General features: G+C 40.4%; 1 protein-coding gene across 5 annotated transcripts in view; it reads left to right on the top strand.

Annotated features, from left to right (window-relative positions):
* ccdc136a (coiled-coil domain containing 136a) overlaps positions 1-17878 on the top strand; it is a 28520-nt gene extending 10642 nt beyond the window's left edge. For 2 of the 5 annotated variants that reach the window (XM_079860186.1, XM_079860187.1), the window contains exons 2-11: positions 7-231; positions 4682-4756; positions 4980-5282; positions 7614-7649; positions 8195-8306; positions 9115-9394; positions 9487-9618; positions 10325-10390; positions 17370-17437; positions 17756-17878. In XM_079860186.1, coding sequence (XP_079716312.1) covers positions 39-231; positions 4682-4756; positions 4980-5282; positions 7614-7649; positions 8195-8306; positions 9115-9394; positions 9487-9618; positions 10325-10360 — 1167 coding nt within the window. In that variant the 5' untranslated portion in view covers positions 7-38 and the 3' untranslated portion in view covers positions 10361-10390; positions 17370-17437; positions 17756-17878. The remainder of the gene's footprint in view (positions 1-6; positions 232-4681; positions 4757-4979; positions 5283-7613; positions 7650-8194; positions 8307-9114; positions 9395-9486; positions 9619-10324; positions 10391-17369; positions 17438-17755) is intronic. The other 3 variants (XM_079860189.1, XM_079860190.1, XM_079860188.1) reach the window with 2 other exon arrangements.
* The last annotated feature ends 9060 nt before the right edge of the window (positions 17879-26938 follow it).

Below are 26938 nucleotides of genomic sequence, written 5' to 3'. Positions count from 1 at the left end.
GTTCAGGTGACAGAGTGATCTGACATCAGGAGAGTGTCATGAGCACGGAAAAAGAGCGCAGCGTCCTGAATGATGCAGATGAGGAGAAGGAGGTGAAGGATGAGAAAACTGGTGTGTCTGAGGAGCAGGAGCTGGAGGAGCTGAGGGCTCAGGTACTGCAGCTCCTGCTTGAGCTGGAAGAAGCTCGAGACACGTCTCAGAAACACGAGGAGGGCTTTCTGGAGCTGCAAGGTGAGACTCCTGAAAAACACAGTAATGACCTTAAAGTTAAATTTATTATTTACTTAGAGGACCACTTTTTTTGTGTGTGCATCATTTTATGTGAATCATACAACCATTATGGACATGACTATACCCCCCCCCCCCCCCCCCTGTCTTTCTCTGATCATTTGAAATAAACACAAATGATTTGTGTCACATGCCATAAAGTTGCAGAAATAGAGAATGAGTCATTTTTGTGCCTTGGTTTCAATAATAATAATATTTTCAATCATTTAATAATTTTGAATGAAATGTTTTTATTATACAATGAATGGTTAAATGTCAAACTTGTAACTTCAAACTTGCAACTTCAGACTACATATTTGGTATACAATGGATTATATGAGCTATAATATCTGCATAAAACATATTCAAATTATACAAACCATAAACTCAGCATGTTGACCCTCTAATAATTGTAATGAAATTGGCATTGGGCAAATGACTAATACTTACTGTAACCTTAATGCACAATGTCCTTAAAAAACTGTTTCTTTACATTTCTTAAAGTTATTTGTCAGAGATATAGATAAAAGTGTGGTCTGTCTGTTTATTTAGCTCCATGAGTTGTTGGACTCAATGACAGGCCCAGTAAAAAAGTTTCTATATATAGCCCTTTATAGCTCTTTAATGAGTCACCTGCTGTATAGCAGACAGACTCGTGGGACTCTGGTAATGATCTCCGTGTGCGGGGGTCTGTGACTGTGGGCTGTTTGTGTGTAACACGACAGGCATGTGAAATGACAGCTGCATGCTGAGGGAAGGTTCCAGACGGGTTGTCCTGACCAGCTCTAGGGCAGCAGATGCTTTTATTCCGGGATCATCTCCAGTCACCATGCTCTGCTGTTCCTGCTCATTCATGATCGCAGACATAGCATAGATCAGTCTCACCCTCTAAAGTTGTCCTAAAGAGGTTTCAAGTGTTTTGAGTTGCACAGCATTCTCACCCGAAACAGAACATATAGTATAAAGACCCAGAAATTAGACACTCTGGCCTAATGCTGAAGTATGGGGAAAGAGGGCAGGGGGGTGGGATACTCTCCATGTTTGTGTAAAAACATGTTTACTGTAAGTATATAAGTCTCATTTACATTAAGAGGGACAGCGCCTCCCCTGCTGAGTTTTTGGGTTGCTTATAAAGTCTTTTAATTTTAATGTGAGAATTTACTCTCTCTTAAATATTTTCCTTGCACATAAATGTCCATCCATTGCAAACCGCTTGTCCTCTGTAGGGTCGTGGGGATGCTGGAGCCCCAGTTTTTTTTTTAGCTGCAGACGAAATATAAATGTAATGGAGATTTTTTTATTTCACTACGATCTCTTTAAGAAAATTAGGCTTTGTGTTGTTCTGGACAATATGTAGCAAATATTCTGGTCCCACTTTGTGTCTTTAACTACTATGTTGTCACAACTTGTAGTAGAAACATGCACAAGGACGAAGATGAAGGGTCAAGAGTCTTTAATAGAAACAATATTATTCTCAGGAACACAGAATTAGTTGAGGACAACACAAACTGAAAAGGAATGAACTTAAAAAGAGGCAGTGATAAGATGTGTAGAGATGAACATAAACAGATTAACCCTTTTGCACGTACGATCACACCAATGTGATTGGAACGGTCAGTGCATCACGTGATCAACTGCTAAATTCAAGCGAGCTTTCACCGCTGTTATACTGTATATCACAACTATTCAGTGTTTTGAACCACATAATGTTTATTTTAGGTTCCAGACATTTAAAATCACATAAGTACTTGCAAAACAATGAATTTGAGTTTGTAAAATACACACTGATATCTATGGAAGTGTAATAATAATCCTTTCCATTATAATTAGATGACAAGTTTTATTCATATCAGATACACATTGTGTAAGTAGCTTTAAAGTTTACTCTATTCTTCTCCCAGTTCACTGACCACTTACTTTCATGTATTACGGGAGAAGTGGATGAATCGACGTTTTTGTAAATCCAACAGATCCGATTCTCTGAACTGTGGCACAAACTAACATGGCGGCACCCATCGTGCATACAGCTCAACTAGTGTAATCGTTATAAAGGTGTTTTAAACAACAAAACACTTACACTTGCACATATTAGACAATCGGAATATCAGATATTTCATGCTATATCTAATACATTTGTGAATATTTTGAATAAAAAAGGAAAAATTACATAAAAGCAGATCATCATTCAATTAGCGTTGTTGTGGTTGCGGTGTGTCACGTGACAAGCAATGATGTGTCACCATGGAAACAATGAAGTGACAGGTTCTAAATAAGGGTCGCCTTGAAAAACTCATATTTAACCTATGTGAAAAGGTTAACCAAGGTGGGAGAAAGGTGCAAATTATAAACAAAGGCTAGATTGAGAGTGTGCGTGTGACAGTACGCCCCGTCCTGGAAGGCACAACCTTATGCCGGAGGATGGAAAATGGAGGAGGCTCTGGAGAAGGAAGGAAATCCGGGAGGAGGTCAAACAAAAAAGTCCAGGGTGGTGCTGATGGTGGTGAAGTCCAAGGGGGTAGCCTTCAGCAGAGGAAGATGATCGCTGATTCAGGCCACAGCTGAGACTGCGCGCCACTGAGGCGAGGAGGGAGGAGCCATGGAGATGTTGTCACTGGGGACGACCAGAGGCGATGATGACGTGGAGGGGGGAGTCCACCGCGCAGCTGGGGAGCCGATACAGCGAAGGGACTCCAATGGTTGGACCCAAGATGATGACAGGGATCGGGAGGGTTGAGATCGAACTGGAGTGACTGAGGGCAGAGGCGGAGCCTGAGGGAGGGAGGAGCTGGCCGAAGCTGGAGGGGTGGAGGGCCAGGGGTCGGGGTGCCGGGGGGCCGGAGAGCAACAAACGGCCCCAAGTCTGCTGCGTATGCCCAATCCAGGTGGAGCTGACGTGCCGAGGGAGTCTGGCGAGGCCGGATGCCTGACGGTCACTGCCAGCATTGAGGGAGGAAGGAGCCAGGATGACAGGTCGAGGAGGAATGGAGCGTGCAGAGGCAGAAGGTGGAGTCACGGGCTTCCCACATCCAGGAAGAGATGACTCCCAGCAGGCCCGAGGAGTTTAATCACCACTGAGGGATTAATGGGAGGTAGCGATGACTGGGTGGCAGGAGTAGCTGGGGACTGGAGAGGAGCTTGGACAGGCAGTACAAAATTCAACAAAAAATAAAGCAGTCTAAATAGCATTCTGGAGAGGTAGTGGGAGAGGGAGGCTGAGCGGGACCAGCGAGTTCTGGACATAACGGACTGATTCAGGCGGTAGCAAAGGGGGCAGAATATCAACCATGTGCACTAAAACTCATTGAAGGCGCAAACTCTCTCAAGCTGAATGAACAGCACTCTCATTGAAGGCGCAACTCTCTCAAAAGCTGTTAAAACAGCTGTTTTTAATGCTCTCAGAGATTGCGACCACTGCTGTAGCGCCTTCATACCAACACCTGAAGAGAGGCTTCTTCCCAAAGAACACTCGCTCGTTAAATTCACTCTTGGTGACTGGATGGAGCAGGAACAGAAGAACAGCTTAGTTCCAAAGCAAAAAGCTAAATATGCATTGCATCTGCTTCTGTATACCCGCGCTGTGGGCCGGACTGCGAGATGCAAATCTTGCATGCAAATGTCCATTGGCTCATTTAGTTTAAACTCGAAGGTGATTGGGCTTTCAGGCAAGAATCCCACTTCGTCAGTACGTTGACGTGACGTCGAACGTGAGTCTGAAAGTAAACTACCTTTTTGAAAAAAAAGCAAAAACAGCTGTTTATTTAATTTGTAGCCTTTCTTTGTTTGATAATTTGTTCTTATTTTATTACTGACTGCTTGCTTTTCTTTAATTATGTTTTAATTTACATTAATTAGGCTAGTAGTTTTTTGCTGTAGTATCAAAATTGGAATAGAGAATTGTGATATTTCACTGGTATCTCAACATTTGAACCACTGCACAATCCTTAGTAGTGAACCCTGCTGGAGCAGCTCTAAATATGTGCGGTGCAATTAAATGATAGATAAAATATGATAGAGCAATAGAATGAACAGTGAAAGTAACAGAAGCTCATACAATACATTTTAACATGCTTAAGCATGAAAATAACTGAAGGAAATATATATTTACTTAACAAATTAAGCCAACTAATATGATTCATATTCTTTTGGTTTCTCTACCCTATATATTAAAAAATTGTAAGTGCAGTGAAAGTACAGGTATCAGTATAGGCAAGTACCAAAAATGAAAGTATCAGAATCGGACTCATTCTGAAAAAAGTGGTATCGGTGCATCCCTAAGATATATATATATATACACAAATATGTATAAAAACTATATTACACAAGCAAGAGTGCTGTTGTATCAAATACCCTTCCGGATTAGGTATGAGGTTGCTGACATTTTATATCTAATATATATTTCTCTATCCCTGTTCAGGTCTTCTTGAGGAGGAGCGTTTAGCTAGTGCTCATCAGGCAGAGGCCTTCACAAGACAGATCCAGCGTCTGCAAGGTAACAGAGACTCTGAATACACAAACCCAAGATAATAGGAGGTTGATTTGAAGTTGCCCCACAGAAATATGAACAGTATTGCATTAGTTGACAAAATATCAAATCAAATGCAGTTTTTATTCAAAATATTTGTAAGGAAGGAGGTGAAAAAAATGCTGCCACATTTTGACTGAGTTTGGTTTATAAAAGTAATCCGTTTCTTATTATCTCCCACCCCCTGTAGCCCAGCTTCGTTCTGTTCAGGAAGAGATGGACAGTCTAGAGGAGGAGAAGGAGAGCGAGCTTCTGGAAGCGCAGGAGGAACTGCGAACAGCACAGGAGGAGGTGCTGGTGCTGCAGCAGGCGGCGGAGGAGGCTGCGGCCGAAAGGGAGAACGACATCGCCAGTCTGCAGGAGGAGCTCTGCCGTTTACGGGCTGAAATCTCACGACTGGAGAACACGGAACAGGAGTATGAGCAGGAGATCGTCACTCTCCGAGCGGAAATAGAGATGAAGAGCCAGTTCCGTCAAAAGCAGAGGAAAGAGGGTGAGAACAAAACACAGGACTAAATGAGCTCTTTGTCAGATTGTTAGGTTACTACATTTCAGATTTTTCACATTTTTACTTTGATACCAAGTACTAACAAAAACAAATGTGAGAACCTTATTATAATGTTTTAAATGAATGACTGAGAAATTACAACTAAAATTTAAATGAAATGGAGTTACAATTGAACTGACAAAAAAAACTTTTCATGACAACAGTTTAGCTTAAAAAAGTTGAAACTGACGGTGTTAAATGTTAAAACGTTAGTTCACCCAAAAATGAAAATGATCCCATAATTTACTCACCCTCAAGCCATCCTAGGTGTTCTTTCAGCCAAACACTATCGGAGTTATATTTAAAAAAAATATCCTGGCTCTTCCAAGCTTTATAATATGAGTGAATAGAGCCTGAGTTTTTGAAGCTCCAAAAAGCGCATCCATCCATCATAAAAGTACTCCATAAGACTCCAGGTGGTTAATAAAGGCCTTTTTGTTAGAAAAATACAGTTGGAGCTAGGGGAGCTTACAAAATGGGAATTTTTAAAGAGAAATGTGGGAGGAGCTTGAGTTTGTTGCCTAGCCCTATTTGTTTGAACTCTCACCTAAGCTTATGCTACTCCTACATCCTACGTCATACATCAGGTCAGATGTCACTCTTCCGCCAAATCTAGACTCACGTACGGCCATTACCAGAAGCCAGTGATTATAGTTTATAAAGTTATAAATATGGATATTTTTCTTACAAAAATGCAACACTTCACTTCAGAAGGCACTTATTAACCCCCTGGAGCCATAAGGAATCACTTTTATGATGGATTGATGCACTTTTTGGAGCTTCAAAAACTCAGGCTCTGTTTACTCCAATTACAAAGCTTGGAAGAGTCAGGATTTTATATAACTCTGACTGTGTTTGGCTGAAATAATAAATTCATATGCACCTAGGATGGTTTGAGGGTGAGTAAATGATGGGAAAATGTTCATTTTTGAGTGAACTATCCCTTTAAGTTGTTTAATCTTGGTGGAATAGATCTGCTACGCATGGTTTAGGATAGGGTTGGTATGGACAAGTATCGACTTGCTACTGCCAATAGATACACAGACATGCTGCTGTGAGCATGTAAGATATGCTGCTCCTTCATGAATAGACATGCATAAATCCCGTAGCAGATCTAGACAGGTGGAGCTGGGGGAGGTGGAGAGTTTCAGAGGAACCAGCTTACAGTGAACACTGAACCAGACTATGTTGAGCAAGCAATGGAATAGCAAAGGCCAATCAGCTTGTGCCATGTAGTAAATGATGTGATTGCTAGCAGATTGCATGTAACGGACCTATCAACTAGATATATGTTGAAAATTAAATACAATATTTCTAAGACTTTTTAAAATAACATCTGTCACCAGATAACATGCAATCAATATAGTTAAAATAATATAGTTAGATTACAATACTAGTTAAATTAAAAAGTTAATGAAAATAAGTTACAGTACATACAAACACAACACAATTCAAATTTAAAACAGGCTATGCAGGTTTCAATAAAAAGGGACAATATATAAATAGCTTTTTTTTTCTTAAAAAGCTAATCCCTGGTGGAAAACTATACCCCAGTTTAATAGTTTTATTAAATAGTTTTATTTACACTTTGTGTTTTATTATTACAAGCAATAATTAAAATAGCTCTTGGTCAGTTTATAAAGCCTGACAGGTGAATAATTAATTACAATTAATGTGGAATACTATTCTGTTATAATTTTAGAAACCTTGCCCCAAAAGCTAGAAACGAAGGTTCTGATAATCTGATAATCTGATAAAAACTTTTTTTTATTTCAATTTCACAATCAGTTCAATTAATTTTTTTTTTTTTTTTTTTTTTCATGTAATATGTTTGTTTTTATTTAGACAATGTCTGAAACATCCACTAATGTCCATGTTGACATCATTTTGAAATCAATGCATGATACATTCACTTAATTTCTAAAGCTGGTTAGCGTCCTGCAGTGATGACCATAAATCACACTAGTTTTAATAAAGGGTGGAACCCTGAAGCATTTCAGAAACGTTTGCAGCACTCAGTGTCCAGCGGGGAAGAGCTCCTGCAGAATAGCAGATGGTGTGGGTAATTGTCATTGTTATGTGAAGATGCAGTAAACTCTGACACTGAAGCTGTTGAGAGCCTGGATGACTACATGCGTCCCACTGGAGTGATTGGAATGATTGTTCCAGTCAATGTAAGGCCAAGAACGGGGTGAAGAAAAGTACTATGTATTGGTCACAATGTGAGTAAAAGCATTTGGGGGGAAGTGTTGCAAATAATTTAATTGTTATTTGCAGGTATGGAGTTAGCAGATATAAATAAGATGGTTTCAGGTAAGCATTGTAAACTTACCTCTTTCATAATGTGCAATAATAAATAATAATAATAATAAAAACAACAAACTCACTTCAGTCATTAATACAATTATTGGTTCGCCTGGACTGTAGGGCTTAATAAGTTTAGCTAAGGATTCTGGCGCCATTCCGTGAAGTGCTTTAAAAACATATATCAGAATCTTATACTGTATCCTAAATTGTACTGGTAGTCATCCTAAAAAGGAGAACAAGGGAGTAACATGATCAGTTTTCCCGGCATTCCTTAACAACCTTGTTGCAGCAGTTTGTACTAGCTGCAAGCGAGCAACATATGTTTGGCAGGTCCCAAAATTGGTTTTGATTTGGCTATTGCCCTTAAATAGAAGAAGCAATTATGAACCACCATTTTTATCTGTCGATCAAATATGATAGATGAGTCAAACGACTATGCAATGTCTTGTAGGTTGCTTTGTTTAGAAAGTGTCTCTCTACAAACATAAACTAGTATTGTTAATACCCATGTAAAGCTCATAGCTTTCTATTTTCTTGCATTACTTGATCAGGTGATGTGGGTCAATTGATGGATGAATGTAAGAGTCTGAGGGAACAATGTCATGCACTGCAAGATGAAAACACAAGACTGACTCATAGATTGCACATGCTACAAAAGAGGAGGTGAGAAACTACACCTTTTGATACTCAATTGTCTCCAGTTCTGGCATTTTATGACATCTGGAATTTGTGAAAATTGTACATATGTTGAATGAAAGAACTTATCACAACTTTTTGACAAACTATTGTTGAAATTCTCTTTCCGTCATTGACTTAATTCCTATTGAAACTGGAACTGGAAACTGAGGCCGGACTTACCAGAGTTATTTTTTAAGGAAATTGCAAACAGTTTACAGCACAGCCTGGCAAAGCATTCTGAGTTTGGATTAATTGAGGGTGGAAGGAGATTCAGTTAATTAATTAGGTTAAGTCTGATGTACTGTAAAGTAACCAGCTACCGCAGCAAGCCTAACCATGTCCCTTTAGGGGCTCTGTAGAATGGGTTACTCATTTTCCGTGCCTTTCTGTCTAAAATACATAGATTAGATATCCCAAAACTTTGGATTTCATTAGAGCTAGGCAGACCAACCACACCCTAACCATACCGCTAAACATAACTCCATCCATTAGGTCCACAGAGGTGGAGCTGAACTAGGTCAAGCTTTACCCATTACATCCAGAGGCTCTGTTTTCAGATTTGCCTCTATTTAGTTAGGAACACCCAACTTCCTATGATCCAGCAATTCCAGATGACGAATTCAAGTCCTGCCCTACATTTTTTCTCATTCCAGAAGCTGGTTCACTTGGATATACATCATAATAGGGAAGAAAAGACTATCGCAATTTCCGTTTCATACCGACTTGAACAAGTTTCACTAGCATGTAGACGTTTCACTGCTGTATGCATCTTGTTTTGGATTTTATGTCACAGTTCAGGCAGTTCCTACATATCTCTTAAAGAAGAACAGGAAGAGACCGAAGAGGGAAACTATATGCAGTGTGGAACAGAGATGGAAACCGGAGGTTCTTATATGAGTGTGAATCAAATAGGCTCCAACTGCAGGCTGGTGGATGCGGGTATCCAGAAGAATATATCGTTTGATGGCAAACCTATCACCCCCACTAGCTGGACAGGAGGTTTTTCAGAGATCCTCTCACTGAGAGATCAACTCAAACAAACAGAAGAGAAGGCCACACACGTGCAACGAGAGGTACACACCCTGATGTAATTTATATTTTATTTTTTATATTAAATATTTCTTAAGAATATGTTCTCTACATTTTGCTTAATTGTGTCTTTTAGTGTGATGGAGTAAAGAATGAACTAGAAAATCTGCGGGAAATGTATGAGACCAGTCAGAAGGAGCGAGCGGAACTGGAGCTGGAGTTACTGCGCTGCAGGGAAGAGCTGGAGAGGGCTGCTGATGTAAAAGAGGTACATTGATTATATAAAAGTAGGCAAATATATATATATATATACAGTATATATAAAATGTATATATGACATTTTATAACAACTTATAATTCTACGTAAATATACACACAAGTAATCATTTTAAATAATTTGAATTTCTAAATTATGTATATATATATATATATATATATATATATATATATATATATATATATATATATATATATATATATATATATATATGTGTGTGTGTGTGTGTGTGTGTGTGTGTGTGTCAGTATACCTGAAAATAACATTGAATAATATCTGAATGCAAGTAAATTTGATTATATAAATTTATAATCTGGGATATTATTATACTTTGAATAGTAATATAGATGAACCATCAGGTTTAATGAGGATTAATGTGATGTTAAATTAACAATAAACTGAATTCCACTTTATCCCTACATTTGATGAAGACAGACAAATTGAATATTGTTCCATCCTTCCAGAGCATTTATGAATGTTTCTACAAATATGGATACTTTTAAACAAAAACACGCTTTAAACACGCTTTTCATTATTGCACTATTTTTGTCATAACACAGAAGGATGCAACTCAGGTAAAATACAAATAACAAGTTTATTTGCAGGTTTGGCAGATAATTGAAGTAAGCAGGTGAGAAACTGAGAAATGGGTAGTTGTAGAAGGAATGGCAGTGGATAACAGTCTTATCTGTTGCAGATGCAGATTGTTGGTGATGGTGGACCGGATGGCTGAAGCTGAAGGCAGACAACTGATGTTGATGAGGTGATTAGTGACAGCTGGTGATGATTGTGGAATGAGTGCAGGCGGTGGACCAGGAAGGATTCTGGGAGATGTATTGCTGAAGGTGACCGGGCTGGTGACTTAGGATTGTGACAGTCCTCCCCCACCCCTCCCAGAAGGCGTGACCTCACACCTAATAGAATCCATCCAGGGAGTGAGGGCGGGCATCCTGGTGCTGGACAGGATGACCAGTGCGGAGCAGTTGACTAGGGTGGTGCCGGCAGGATGGGTAGCCTCCAGGGTGGCACTGGCGGTGCAGGTAGCTCAGGGGACCATGAAGGATTTGCCTCCTTGGCCTTGATACTAGTGCAAACAGGAAATTTGGGAAAAACCTTTCTAGTTGTATTAGGGCACACAGAAAATTTGGGGACGACCCTCTTGGTCGTATCTGGGAATCTGTGGTCGTATCTAGACAGACAGAAGACTGGGAAACGTCCTTTATAGTTGTATCTGGACAAAATGCAAACTTAGGAACGACCTCCCTGGTCGTCTCTGGGCAAATTTGAATTACTGGGATGAATACCTCCACTTCGATACAAGTAGTAGAGCAGTGTGTGGCCCAAACACACATTATGGCCAACATCATAACTGGGGGAACAATCATTGGTAGAGGGGTCTCAGAATCCTCTGGGCTTGGAAGTATCTGGCTGGGTTCTGGCATGATGGCCATGTTGGCTGGATTCTGGCGGTAGAGCAGATACTGGGCTGAGCTCAGGGATGACGGCGAGCACGGGGCTCTGGTCAGGGGCTGGAGCCTTCACCGGACTGTACTCTGAAGTGAACTCTTTGTTTGGGGAGAATTCTTATACGGACTCAAGGACTGGAGGTAAATTTAGAGGTAACTCGCCGGTATGAGTGGGTTACTGAGGCGCTGAGGCTTTAGTGGTCCTTGGACTTGGCTCAGACTCTGGAGCAGGCTCATGGGTTGGAGCAGATTCTGCACCTGGAATGGACTTAGCACTAAATGTCGCGGCTGGAGCAGGCTTCGCAGAATAACCGCAGGATTCGCCGCTTTCGCTACCAGGTCTGCGGTGTTCGATACCATCTACCGGGCTCAAAGGAATACTGGAGACTCAGGCTTGGCGGGCATGACGGCTGGAGACACTTATGCTCGCATGAGGAATGAAGATGTCGAAGGACTTGTGAGGAGTTCGGTGGTGTTTGGTGGCCCAATGGACAAAACCTCTGATGCGAGGATGGCTGGAGTGGATTGGAGAGAAAGCGACTGAGTGGAACTGGCGTCTTCAAACTCGCCAACATTGAGGGAAGAACCACTTAGCCACAGCACATAATCAATATAGCTCTCAAGGGAACAAGTGGTAGCTGACGCCGGTATCTGCTGATAAAGATGGTTGTTCAATCCTCTCCAAAACATGATCTTCATGGTACCATCATTCCATGGGACCAAGTTGGAAAGCTCAAGAAATTCCTTTACGTAATCCTCAACTGGACGACCATCTGGGAAAATAGAAATGAGCAGATTCTCTGGATCACAAAGGGTGAGGAAAAGGCCCATAGTTGGGTCTGGTCTTCTGTCATAAAACAGAAGAATGCAACACAGGTAATATCCAAATAAGTTTTGGTGTGGCAGACAACTGAAATAAGCAGGTGAGAAACTGAGAAATGGGTCGTTGTAGAAGGAATGGCAGTGGATAACAGTCTATTCTGTTGCAGATGCAGAATATTGGAGATGGTGGACTGAATGGTAGGGATGGCTGATGCGAAAAACTTGACATTTTGGTGCTTTGTTGAGATCCAGAAGCATAGATGTTTCAAAACAATGCTCCAAAGCATGATTCAAAACACCCATGTCACGTGACTACGGCTATATTAAGCTTTGGTGCGTTTCACAAGTGTTTCGACAGGTGGCATACCCACCGAATCTGCGTTTGATTGACAGGGTCGGGAACAGACCACACAATCGCACATCTGTCTCAACCTACTCCCACAAAGTTTTAAAGTGAAGTTAACGCATCTTCACCTCATGGGTTTTTATGAGAGGAGAGAGATTTTGAGATAGCGGATGTTTTGCGATATATTGACATATTTCTATTGTGATTTGGTAAGTTATAATTTACATAGGCTGTATTGACAGATTGGCTACAGACAGTGACTACATAGGATACATATACACTCACCTAAAGGATTATTAGGAACACCTGTTCAATTTCTCATTAATGCAATTATCTAATCAACCAATCACATGGCAGTTGCTTCAATGCATTTAGGGGTGTGGTCCTGGTCAAGACAATCTCCTGAACTCCAAACTGAATGTCAGAATGGGAAAGAAAGGTGATTTAAGCAATTTTGAGCGTGGCATGGTTGTTGGTGCCAGACGGGCCGGTCTGAGTATTTCACAATCTGCTCAGTTACTGGGATTTTCACGCACAACCATTTCTAGGGTTTACAAAGAATGGTGTGAAAAGGGAAAAACATCCAGTATGCGGCAGTCCTGTGGGCGAAAATGCCTTGTTGATGCTAGAGGTCAGAGGAGAATGGGCTGACTGATTCAAGCTGATAGAACTTTGACTGAAATAACCACTCGTTACAACCGAGGTATGCAGCAAAGCATTTGTGAAGCCACAACACGCACAACCTTGAGGCGGATGGGCTACAACAGCAGAAGACCCCACCGGGTACCACTCATCTCCACTACAAATAGGAAAAAGAGGCTACAATTTGCACGAGCTCACCAAAATTGGACAGCTGAAATGTTGCCTGGTCTGAGTCTCGATTTCTGTTGAGACATTCAGATGGTAGAGTCAGAATTTGGCGTAAACAGAATGAGAACATGGATCCATCATGCCTTGTTACCACTGTGCAGGCTGGTGGTGGTGGTGTAATTGTGTGGGGGATGTTTTCTTGGCACACTTTAGGCCCCTTAGTGCCAATTGGGCATCGTTTAAATGCCACGGCCTACCTGAGCATTGTTTCTGACCATGTCCATCCCTTTATGACCACCATGTACCCATCCTCTGATGGCTACTTCCAGCAGGATAATGCACCATGTCACAAAGCTCGAATCATTTCAAATTGGTTTCTTGAACATGACAATGAGTTCACTGTACTAAAATGGCCCCACAGTCACCAGATCTCAACCCAATAGAGCATCTTTGGGATGTGGTGGAACGGGAGCTTCGTGCCCTGGATGTGCATCCCACAAATCTCCATCAACTGCAAGATGCTATCCTATCAATATGGGCCAACATTTCTAAAGAATGCTTTCAGCAGCTTGTTGAATCAATGCCACGTAGAATTAAGGCAGTTCTGAAGGCGAAAGGGGGTCAAACACAGTATTAGTATGGTGTTCCTAATAATCCTTTAGGTGAGTGTATATATACACTCACCTAAAGTATTAGTATGGTGTTCCTAAAAATCCTTTAGGTGAGTGTATATAGTGACACATTAATATATAGGCAGATAGATAGACAGATATATAGGCAGACAGACACATATAGATAAATAGATAGATAGATAGATAGATATTTTTTTTCTCATTTGAATGTCCTTGCTAAAAAAATATCTGTGCATGCCAGCAACAAGTGTTCTTTGTGAGAAGATTTTTTTTCAAAAGATGGAGAAATTATATGTAAAAAAAGAAGTAGTCTGAATCCTTCGACAGCGGAGCAATTCATATTTTTGAATAAAAATTTGTAACAAATGTGACATTGTGGCTTGATTTCTTTTATTAATATTAATTTTTCATGACCAAAACAACCTTATTCACAACGAGGAGCAACAGGTTACAAAAACCAAGCTCATGTAGTTGTCAGACAGATGTTAAAAACTAAACACATTAAAACAACACAAGAATAAAAAAACAACTAATTTTTAAATGGCTTGTTGTCAAGGTTGTTTAAGATCAACACGTGCAAGTGACCACTAGGTGTCAATGCGGAGACGGGTGTTGGATTGTTTCGAAGCCTCGACACAATACGGCACATTTGCTTCAACTGTTTCAGTGTCTTATGAAGCCTCGATCTGCCCACTACTACGAATGGCTGAAGTTGAAGGCAGACAACTGAAGGTTGCATTGTACAGGTATGTATCTCTCAGGTGAGTGTCTCTCCGGTGAGTGTCTCTCCGGTGAGTGGTTAGCTTTGAATGACAAGACCAGACAATGTGTGGGCATGTGTGGAGCGTCCTTATATCTGGTGCCGAGCCATGAGGTAATGAGGTAATTAGTGACAGCTGGTGATGATTGTGGTATGCGTGCAGGTGGTGGACCAGGAAGGATTCTGGGAGATGTAGTGCTGAAGGTGACAGGGATTGTGATTTAGGATTGTGACAATTTTTGACTAACTATTTTTTCTTTATTAATTAATTATTAATTAACTTTGTTCAATACTTTTGTACTAAAAGAGGGACAGCTATCCAAATTAATGAGAGCCTCATTCTTCTACTTTACATAGGGCAGGTCAGATAGTTTGGAGGTTGTGTGTCAGAGAGTGAGTGAAATCATTAGCAATGTATCAGCAAGTGATGATTTCAATGAAACGGGATGTGACAGGTGCAAAGAAAACAGACCTTCCAGGGGATGTTCATTTAGACATGATTGTGTGCTCACCAAATGACAGTAAATTAAGTTAGATCATTATTCCTAATCATCACTCACCAATAGGTTGATGACTTCACCTGTTTCCTCTGCTATTTTGAAATCCATTTCACATGTTATCAAACTCTGCGCACCACATGATTAAACATTAAGGTCAAGGACACCTTTGCCCTTTGGCTTCCATATTTAGTATGTCCCTTTTTTGCTTTAATGACAGTAGCACTCGTGCTGGCATGGACAAAACCTGATGGTCCAGCATGATTTGAGAACGTACCAAAGAGCATCTTGGGTCCCACTTTATATTAGGTATCTTTAACTACTGTATGTACTAACATTTAAGCTAATAATTTGATATAATGCACTTACTGTGTACATACATATTTTCATATTTAAAAAAATACAGTAACAATGTATTTTACAGTGTCCTTGTTGCATATGTTACATGTTCTTAATATAGTATTAACATCTGGGTTACTAATGTAACCCCTGTTCCCTGAAGGAGGGAATGTAGACGTTATGTCAGAACTGAACTGACGAATTGGGATCTCAATTGAGAGTCCAATTATCTTCGAGTTTAACTAAATGAGCCAATGCACATTGGTGTCACAAACTCCACTCTGCGAAGCTATATGTTCCTTATATAAGGAAGAGTGCATGCAACTCGCATTCAGGTTTGTGCTGAGACTATTGGATAACACTGGGAAAGCGTAACTATAGAAATGGATGCTACGGAGACCACATATCATGTGGAAATTTACATATATATGGACTGGCCAACAAGGCAGTACTATATATTGAAGGTCTCTGGAGTAGCTCCGGCCTAGTTAGGGGGAGTCAATATCGGCAGAGACACTTCAAGGCATATGCGTGCCTCGAAGAGGGCGCTCTCGCTGAAGTGATGGTGTCTATCATCTAAGTCCTGTCCAGAGACCACACGTGGAGGGTACAGAGGTCTGGATGCGAGAGCCAAAGGGTCGCGAGGAGCTTGAGTTCTGAAAACCAGGTCCGGTTGGGCCAGTAGGGTGCAACTAGTAAGACAATGTCTGTGCAAGTAGGCTCACTGGGGGAAACGCATACTTGCGTGGGCCAGCAAATCCATGCCTAAGATCCCCTTGGTCAGAGAGGAAAACAACTGGCAGTGGGACGAGTACGGAGTGGCAAACAGGTGTACCTGTGCGGCTCCAAAGCGTCTCCAGATTAGCTGGACTGCATGGGGATAGAGTCTCCATTTTCCCGGAAGCATAGGCTGCCAAGAGCTTGTCGGCTGCACGACTGAGCATGCCTGGAATATGAACAGCATGAAAGTGACCTCAGATGTTTCTGACTCCAAAGAAAGAGATGGTGTGTGAGTTGCGACATGTGACGGGAGTGTAGACCTCCTTTGTGATTGATGTACGTAGCGGTCGCAGTGCTGTCTGTACAGACCAGTACGTGCTTGCTTTGAAGCGGCCCAGAGCAAGCCGTACTGCTAGCAACTTAAGGCAGTTGATGTGTCAATGCAGTCGGGGTCCTGTCCAAACGCCGAGGCTGTATGTCTGTTGTACGTGGCTCAGCAGCTGGTGGTGGAGGTATCTGTTGAGACAACAGCAGAGACAGTTCTAGGGGAACTCCTGCCCGAAGAAATTTAGGGTCTGACTAAGGGCTGAAGGTTTGGCAACAGGCCAGGGTGATTGTACCCGGTGCGAGCCGTGTTGCCACGCCCATCTCGGATCTCGGCCGTGAAGCCAGTGCTGAAGTGGCCACATATGAAGCAATCCGAGCGGCGTTACTGCGGCTGCGGATGCCATATTCCCCAGGAGCCTCTGAAATATTTTCAGTGGAGCCGCCGTCCTGCCCTTGAGCGGGCTTAGGCAGTTCAGCACCGACTGAGGCCGTTCCTGCATGAGGCAGATTGTCAGGTTGACAGAGTCCAAACTTGACAGGGTCAGAACTACCCTCATGCAGCTCTTTGAGTGCCTTGGCCTGGTATACTTGCAGGAGGGCCATGGCATGCAGGGCAGAGTACTATAGTTTTTAATGTAAGTACATAGTAGTTAAAGACAGATAATATAAACTGGGACCACATCTTGAGTTTTTCAGTGCAAGAAAATTTGATTACTGACCTAGAAATAGTGCAATATCATAAATATTGAATCCCAGATATATTTTCTACACAGTGAGATACACATGTGTGTTTGAGCTTAGCTGGAGACTAATGATCACTCAATCTGTATTATAAAAATAAACAAATTAAAAAACAAATAAATAAATACATGTGTATGATATAATATTACAATCTAGTCCATATTCAATATGAAAAATAGTGCACTATTCATTCAGCCATTACTTTTGTTCTCAATGTCCATGTAATTTCTTTCCAAGATATCTATCATGTCATAATCACCCAGTTTCTCTTTTCCTTTCTAGGAATGATGCTCATATAAACCATTGATTTGTTGCTGGCGGTCTGAACTATATCATATAAAGAACAAAAGGTAACATTAAACACAGATATATTCTTATTTATATGTTGGTCTTAATGGTGTTTTTTTATGCTATGTTTTGTAAAAACAAACTTTATGCTTTCTAATGACTTGAGTAAATTAGACTCTTCATATTGTTATATATTTATTTATTTAGTTTATTATAGCAAATATTCTTGCTTTGAAAACAGGAAATACTTTAAAATAATAGTCAGACTGTTCAATGAGAAATGTGATTTATTGTGTGCCAGATTATTAACATGCCAATTACTTTTTTCTTACCTACATATGTTCGCCCCTGATGACAACCACAAACATCAATATGATCAGCACTCATCACAGCTTCTACAGTAACATCTGGAGCTCTGTTTTTTCTGTGTCCTTTTGTCTTTTCGCAATAATAACCAAGACAAAAAGTTCCCACTACAGATCACTTTTTTTCAGCCTGTTCTGAATCGCACATGACTGCTCTTGGTAGAATTCAAAAGCAGTGACCGCTTACCTCTGTTATATTCTCTATTACAATTTTTCCTATAATATTTCACATGTGCTTTATATTAGTTTAGCAAGTAAGTTTTAATGATGTTTTTGATTAATTCACCATTGCTACTGATTGTGTTGTGTTGTAGGCTTAAATATATTCAATATCATGATAAGACTACATTGATGAATTCTTCCTAATACGAGATGAAGTGCAAGAAATATATTAATTGTAACAGGCCAAAACAAGCACTATTAAGGAGGTCCAAATTGGAAATAAAATTTAAAGTTTGTGAAAAATGTATGAACAAAGTAAAATAAAATAATTACTTTTAAAAATACTTAATTATACTGTTATAATAAGTATTAAATAATACTTAATTATAAAAATAGTTATTTTATACCTTATATATTATTTTATGAAATTTTACACAATGCAATTGGTTTGCAATAACTGCTACAATCTGTTCTTTTTATATTTTTATGCATGTTACTGCATGAGGCAACACTATATAGTGTCATAACTTATTGTATTTAGATTTGTACATTGATAAGAAGAATGTGTTATTACAACAAAATGCCCCCTTAATTGTGAACTGAACATCATTAGTCAACAAACAAACGCACATCGTTTAACTGTGGCATGCATTTAGTTCATAAACTCCCAAGTTCACTGATGTAAAAAGTAAATGTAACCTCATATTTAGTAAATAGTTCAACAGCTTACAGAAACCACTTTAGTGAAGATATGTCAGGCTACAGGATTTAAATGAAACTGAGGTTGGGTTGTTTCCTCAAACACCTGCTGAAAATGTACCTTCATTACATTCTTTGGATCATTGACACATGCACCAAATTCAGTAGTGTTCTTCTACGGATGGCCATAAAGGGTCATAACTGTGACCTGATCCAGTCAATTAAACCTTAACAAATCTTTTCTTAAGTCATCTGAAATGTCTCTTCATCATGTTGAAACAGGATGACATTATTTAGCAGGTTAGACAATTTTGTCAAATCTGACCTGACCTGACCTGTTTGGAACTCTTTATCAAAGCCTTATTATCAAGAAAGTTCACATATTATTTGCTTTTCCTATCAATGACCTTGATTGTTTAAACCCTTGATTATATAAAGATACAATATAATTTATATAACATTTATTTGAACACTTTGATGTGGTGTCAATGACTGACACTGGGGGTCGCACCTGTGAGCCCCAAACACCTCTGATACTTTGAGAAAAGGCCAATGAGAATTGGCAAATGGAATTTGTTTGCCACTCCACTGGACATACGGATATAAAAGTGAGATGGCGTGTATCACTCATTCAGGTTTGTGCTGGGAAGCCGAGTGAGTGTCATCTATACACAAGCTCAATCCATCTATCCGATGGAAAGGAAGTAAATTGCTGGTGTGACGACGCATTGCAGTGGTCTTTCTCATGGTCCAATAGTACAGAGTTCCCCTTTGCGCTTCAGCAAGCCTGAAAGATCAGTTTTCTCTAAAAGAGCAAGCACAGATGTAGAGTGTTTTTTTAAAGATGCCTTTCCGCTTGTGTGTTTCTGGTTGCGGTTGATATCTCTGGTCTTCGGACAGCCACAATCTTTGTGAAAACACGCTGAGACAGCTTTCATGGATGGCTCATGTCCTCATTGCGAGAACATGACCATGGCAGCGTTGCCATCGTGACTCTCTTTTCTGGTTAGAGAGAGAGTCTCCTCAGTTGCTTGTCCAGGTCCTTCTGCGATGGAAGGCTGCAGCATTGCAACCGTTGTTGCTCCTGGATAACTTTGACGGTGTGTCACATGGCACACCTGATTTCTCATTCGGGGCTCTGGATGAGGAACAACTATCGATAGGACTCGGCTGGACTTCCACCCTCGGGTGCAGTAGCTCAGTCTGAGTCTGATGCAGAGTTGGCAGCCATGCTTTTCTGGACTGCCACGGCTGGATGATTGGTTTCTGGGTTCAGGGTGTATACGGGATGTTCCACAGGTGGGGTGTGTGGTTGCTGTGCACAGCTGTGAGAGTCCCCGTGTTACGAAGGACTACACAGCTTGCGTGGGGTGTTGGATAGGTTATAATGTTGCAAGTACACTTGTCACCGGCATCCGCACCACCAAAACCTCGTAACACGGTTGCGCGGAACAGCTCCAACGTCACCCGAATCCGCAGCCAAAAACAAATCATCCACCCGCCACCCACCCGCACCAATAATTTTCTCTGATTAAGATATCCACACCCGACCCACACCCGATGGTCAAATTACAATTATTCATGTTACACGGGATGTAAGACCTTCAACAGTGGACTCGGCGACGCTAGAGAGCTGATGACCATCTCTAATGGTAAAATACACTGAGGAATGCTGCTTTTAAATGAACATTTATTTAAAACAAATTTTAATTTTCTTAATGTCATAAACACAGGATTAATAACCGCGATCCGCGCATCACTATAACACGGTTCAGGTGTTGTAGCGATTTCCCCGAGGGACCCATAGTGTCAGTCATCTGCACCACGTCGAAGTGACTGACAGATAGGGAACATCTCGGTTACTATTGTATCCTTTGTTCACTGATGGAGGGAACGAGACGTGGAGTCCCTCTTGCCACAACTCTAAACTGCCCAATGAAATGGGACACTGTCTCGGCTCCTCAGCATAAACCTGAATGAGTGATGCATGTCGTCTCCCTTTTATATCCGTATGTCCAGGGGAGTGGCATGCAAATTCCCCTCACCAATTCTCATTGGCCTTTTTGCAAAGTATCAGAGGTGTTTGGGACAAGTGCGACCCCCCTACGAGATGTTCCCTCCCTCAGGGAATGAAGGTTATAATAGTAGCCGAGATGTTCTTGGGTGAGTCAGCCAAAAGTCAGCTGAGATTATCAAAGCCTAGCAACAAATATAATTATTATTATTTTTATTATTATTATTATCATTATTAATAGTAGTAGTAGTAGTATTCAGTTGTCACAGTGGTACCAAAACAGTTGTATTTAAATATGTAAAATTTCTAGAATATTTGTAGACTTTGAGTAGTAATATACAGTAGATGAACCATCAGGTTTAATGGTGATTAATGTGGTGTTAAATTAACAATTAACTGAATTCCACTTTATCCATACATTTGATGAAGACAAACAAATATTGTTCCATCCTTCCAAAATATTTATGTGTTTCTACAAATATGGGCACTTGTTGTGCTGTGGACACTTTTAAAAAATAAACTCTCTTTAAACACACTCTTCATAATTACACATTTCATTTGTACACTATCAATGTCCAATTCTCCTGTGATTTTTATATAAATAATATAAAATGTTTATATAACATCTGATTTTTTTTTCCTGAAACATCACAAACTTCAAGAAAAAAAGATCAACTGTTAAGGCTACTTTCATTTTGTATCCTAAATGTAATCATATTTTTGCACTTGTTGCACTAAATTGTTGATTGTGGTATTATGCCTCAACAAGGGACAGTATAGTAATCTGTGTAAAAGATTATATAAATCATTTTCACACAATAAAAATGGTTTGTAATTTCATGTTGTTTGGATATTCTTTTAATGTAAATGTTCATATTTTATGATTTCTAAGCTCTGGGAAAAGCATAAAACAAAAATATTATTATAATATAAACGTATGTACAGTGTCCTCCACAATTAATGGCACCCCTGGTAAATATGATCAAAACTGTCTGTAAAAAATAAATCTGCATCGTTTATCCTTTTGATCTTTCATTCAAAAAATTTGCAAAATTCTAACCTTTCATTGAAGTAAAAGAATTGAAAGTGGGGGGGAAATCACATTATGAAATAAATGTTTTTCTCCAAAACACGTTGGCCACAATTATTGGCACCCTTTTATTAAATACTTTTTGCAATCTCCTTTTGACAAGATACCAGCTCTGAGTCTTCTCCTATAATGCCTGATGAGTTTGGAGAACACCTGACAAGAGATCAGAGACCATTCCTCCATACAGAATCTCTCCAGATCCTTCAGATTCCCAGATCCATGTTTGTGCTTCTTCTCTTCAGTTCAGCCCACTCATCAGGTCAGGGGACTGGGACGGTCATGGCAGAAGCTTCATTTTGTGCTCCGCAACAAATTTTTGTGTTGATTTTGATGTTTGTTTTGGATCGTTGTCCTGATGGAAGATCCAACCACGGCCCATTATAAGATTTCTAGCAGAAGGCATCAGGTTTTGATTTTTTATCTGTTGATATTTGATAGAATCCACGATGCCATGTATCTGAATAAGAAGTCCAGGACCTCCAGCAGAAAAATATGCCCACAACATTAAAGATCCAACGGTATATTAAATTGTACACATGGGGTACTTTTTATCCTTGTGTTCACCAAACCCATCTAGCATATTTGCTGGCAAAAAGCTCTTTTTTTAGTCTCATCTGACCACAGAACCCTGTGCCGTTTGAAGTTCCAGTCATGTCTGACAATTAAATTTGCTGGAGTTTGTTTCTGGAGGAGCGAGGAGGATTTTTTGTCCCAAACAACATGTGGGGATGTAGGTTTTTTTTTTTTTTTTTGGCTTTCTGACCCCAAGACTCAAGTAATCTCTGCAATTCTCCATCTGTGATCCTTGAAGAGTCTTTGGCCACTCAAACTTTCATCCTCGCCGTGCATTAAGACAGTATAGACACACGTCCTCTTCCTGGCAGATTCGTAACATCTTTAGTTGATTGGAACTTCTTAATTATTGCCCTGATGGTCAAAATGGGGATTTTCAATTCTTTAGCTATTGTCTTACAGCCACTTTCTATTTTGTGATGGTCAACAATCTTTTGCTACGCATCAGAACTATATTCTGTGGTTTTACTCATTGTGATGGATGATTAAGGGGATTTGGCCTTTGTGTTTCCTCATATTTAAACTCCTGTGAAACACGAAGTCATAGCTGGACAATTTCATGTTCCTAGTCACCCTGGTGTACTAAAAAGGTAAATATTAATGGGAATATACTTCAGAGATATTTTACTCATAAAAAATTGTGTTTTGAAAAAAAAATTAAAAAACGTGTTTTGGAGAAAAACATTTATTTCATAATGTGATTTCCCCCCACTTTCAATTCTTTTACTTAAATGAAAGGTTAGAATTTTGCACATTTTTTGAATGAAAGATCAAAAGGATAAAGGATGCAGATTTATTTTTTACAGCCAGTTTTGATCATATTTACCAGGGGTGCCATTAATTGTGGAGGGCACTGTATGTATGTGTCACAGGAATCCTCCCCACCAGCCATCACACCTTCTCAACACCTGGGGCACGTTCATGCTCAAACCGCACAAGGTTTTGCTATGGTTTCCGGGTTGAACGATGTTTCCTGGAAACGGTGTGCAACGAGGTTTGAGATACGTTTTCTCTTGTTTGGTGGGTGTGTCAAAAATGTCAGCCCAATCAGCAGCAACATGCATATAAACACGCGGTATTAAAGAGACAGCTCTCGCAATGGGTCCAAATAAGAGATGGTCCTCACTGCAGAACACAAAGTCTATGGGGAGGAGTCCCACCTTACATATAAGGCTTGTTCGACTTCATGCAGCTCTGCGCAGACCGATCGGCGGCTGACTTGAAGCAGTGCATGCCGGTTAGAAATTGTGTCCGACTAGATACAGCGCCGACACCACGTGACTGTGACGTATGCCATCAAAGTACCGCGAGAGCGAATCGAGAGTAGCCGGAGAACTCAGCCAGCGCAGCTTCTCAAGAGCGGCTGCACGAGGGCTGATGACGACACAGCTGTTCCACGATTGGCCGGATTCACCGCATGACAGCGATCACGTGTGTTTCGTGTTTATTCGAACACCTTTAGTTCCTCTAAAGCTCACAAATCAGTTTTTTTTTATTACAGTAAACACACTTTTCATGTAGTTGACTATGTTATATTGTGTCATGTTTATCAAATTAAAATGGATTAAAAAACGTAGACTCCACTTCATTGATAGTAGCTTATGTTGAACTTTATTCTTGTTCAAACAGACGCTGTATGAAGCTGTACATAAAGTATTGAATGAAAATGTCTCTGAAACATTATTTGGCAAATATTGCATTTATTTCACTTCAGCTGTGGTAAAGTATGCAAACACCACGTGAGCGGTCACCACGGGAAGCAGAAAGTGTCTGACTTCACGTCTCTGTTAGCAGCTCCTCCCCGCCTGTACGCGGCTACTCTCGCCGATCGGTTACATCCAGCCGCAGCCGATGTCGAACACATCTATACTTAAACCTACCCATCTCCACCCCCTGATCCCTAAACCCACCCCTAAACCTACCAATCTCCACCCCTTAGGTCTGGATCCAACTCCGCCCCCTGGATCTTGTGTACTGCAGTGAGGTGCTACTGCCAAATAAAGACATTTACAAATGTGTCCGCAGCAGCTAGGTACTGTAAATGCAACAATTGAAGATATTAGAAGACATGTTTGTCGTAAGAGTTTTATTGTAATATTATAGCATATCAAGAGTGATCAGCAATAATGATAAGCCTAATACTCACAATAAAAATAATAAGGTCACATAGATCATAACACAGTCTTGAAAGTAAGAAGTGGATTATCCTTCTCCTGAAATGTTTGTCTTTTCATCCTGAAATGCGAGACAAATTTTGGCTCCACAATAATTAGGAATCATAGTTTCCACAAATCCCTTCACTCGATTGGGATGTTCTCTTTTATTCTGGACGGCAAGGGCAGAGACTGTAACATCAAGCGTATTTTGCAGCATTAAATATGTATTTAAAGCTTTTTCTTCAGGCTCCGACATTTTTTCAAAAAGAACACAAAGAGTGGCCTTCTCAACTGCCATAGTTGCAACTCTTGCGTCATCAGAACAGGGTGTTCAACGCACCACCGTTTCCGTTTAAAAAACATTTTATAACTTTTTGTCGGGGCTGAACGCAGCCCTGATCACCCAGCTCCACCCATCCGATCCTAGTCTCAGCCTCAGGCGTCATGCCCACAGACCGTTGGCTGAACGTCTGATGCATATGGCACACTTTTCTGGAAACACTTCAGGAGTTTCGAAGTCGCGATCTGATTGGTTGAAATCTAACGGATGTCTGGGAGACGCGAGTGTCGCGTTCTTTATCGATCCGCCTGGAAACAAATGTCATGACACCAAAACCCCTTGCGGAAGAAGAAAGCCGTTGTGTTTACAACTGTGACAACGATCAACAATCAACTAAATCAACTAAATTAACTAAATCAGCTAAATGAACTAAATTAGCTAAATCAACTAAACGATCACGATCAACTAAACGCTGTATTTTCAAAAGAATGTGAAGTTCGCGGCTCCATTGATGCAGTAAACTTGCACAAGGTTCTTGAATTAATAATTTATTAGATGCACGTCGGTCTGTTATTGGTGGGACATCAACACTATATTGTCACACCCCTTAATATGACGCCGTACAAAACAAACTGTGATTGGTTGCGTTACATGTCAGTCAAACGTCCTCTTGGGCGGTCCTTGGCCAAGAAATGCTGTTAGAGTCCAGACCTTCTGCCGTCAGTCTGAAGGTCTGGCTATGCGAGACTAATCCAATCCCAATCACCTGAATTCTAACGCAATGCATCTGCACCAGCTCATTACCTCACCCTTCTTAAACCATCACTCTCCACACTGTCAGTCTGGTCTCGTTGTTGCTACTTATACGCTTCAATTCACCTGGCTACCTACCTGATACCCATTGACCCGTCTTGCCCGTCTTCAGTCATCCTTCTTCTGCCATGCGTCATCTGTCTCCTTCACCCAGCGCTTCATACTCTCATCCCTCTCTGCAAAACAGGAAAGCACAATCAACGTCCAGCTAAGTGTCTGCAATCTCTCTGACTGTCTCATATTGACCATTAATCCAAGCTTGCTTCTTCATCGCTCCACACCTGCAAACAAATTTTCCAGCTTGTTGAATTACCTGTGTTGTCTCCTTCTGTTGGTATGTATGTGTGTGTGTGTGTGTGTGTGTGTGTATGTATGTATGTAAGCTGGGACCGAGATGGGTCTTGTGCATGTTGCCCACTTGGGTCCCACCTAGTACCAAGTGCAATCATGAAATTCATCAGGGCAATTAACATGGGGCCATTATGTAACCCGCAGACAATGGGGCCTACATGGGGCCCACATACAAATGTTGGTTCGGTATATATATAATTTTGGTCACACTTTAGTTAAGGGTCTAATTCTCACTATTAACTAATAATTAACTACAACTTTTGCCTCAGTAAACTCCTAATTACTGCTTGTTAATAGTTAGTAAGGTAGTTGATAAGTTTAGGTTTGGGGTAGGATTAAGGGATGTAGAATATGATCATGCAGTAATATGTGCTTTATAAGTAATAAACAGTCAATATCCAAGTAATATGCATGCTAATAAGTAACTATAGTTAATAGTGAGAATTGGACCATATACTAAAGTGTTACCATAATTTTAATACACAAGCCAATCAGAGTATTTAGACAGACCATATATGTTTATATGATCATGCATGAGAATAATCCTAAATAATCATCAAATAATAATACATTTATTTGTGTAGTGCTTTTCATAGTATACATATTTTCAAAGCAGAATTGTAACTGTCAGCATTGGTTGGAAATAACAAGGAGTGGAGGATCTAATTGCAGCAGTTTAACGTTTAATAACAAAGAAATTCAAAACAAAATACTTGAACAAAATTTGAACACAAATTAACTGGAACAGAACAACCATCACACATCGACAAGGACAGACAATGATTTGAAAGAAACACGGGGCTTATATGACCAGACAAACTAATCAACTAAATGATTAACAGGTGCATAAATTAATCAAACAATGGAAACAAACTGAAAACCAGTGCTGTGCTTTTCATGCCCTTCCCCCTTTTTTATTCCCTTTCTTCTGTCTCGTTCACTCGGAAGTACGTCATTGCTTACGTTAAATAAAACGCCCTTAACCCTTGATCACATGGAATCCGCAATGGAGCTGATTTATTATTTACAGTTTTTTTTTCCAGGTCTGTATGTATGCTTG

This window comes from Squalius cephalus (assembly GCF_949319135.1).
Source record: "Squalius cephalus genome assembly, chromosome: 23".
Classification (NCBI taxonomy): Eukaryota; Metazoa; Chordata; class Actinopteri; order Cypriniformes; family Leuciscidae; genus Squalius; species Squalius cephalus.
This window is presented reverse-complemented; position numbering and strand designations above follow the sequence as displayed.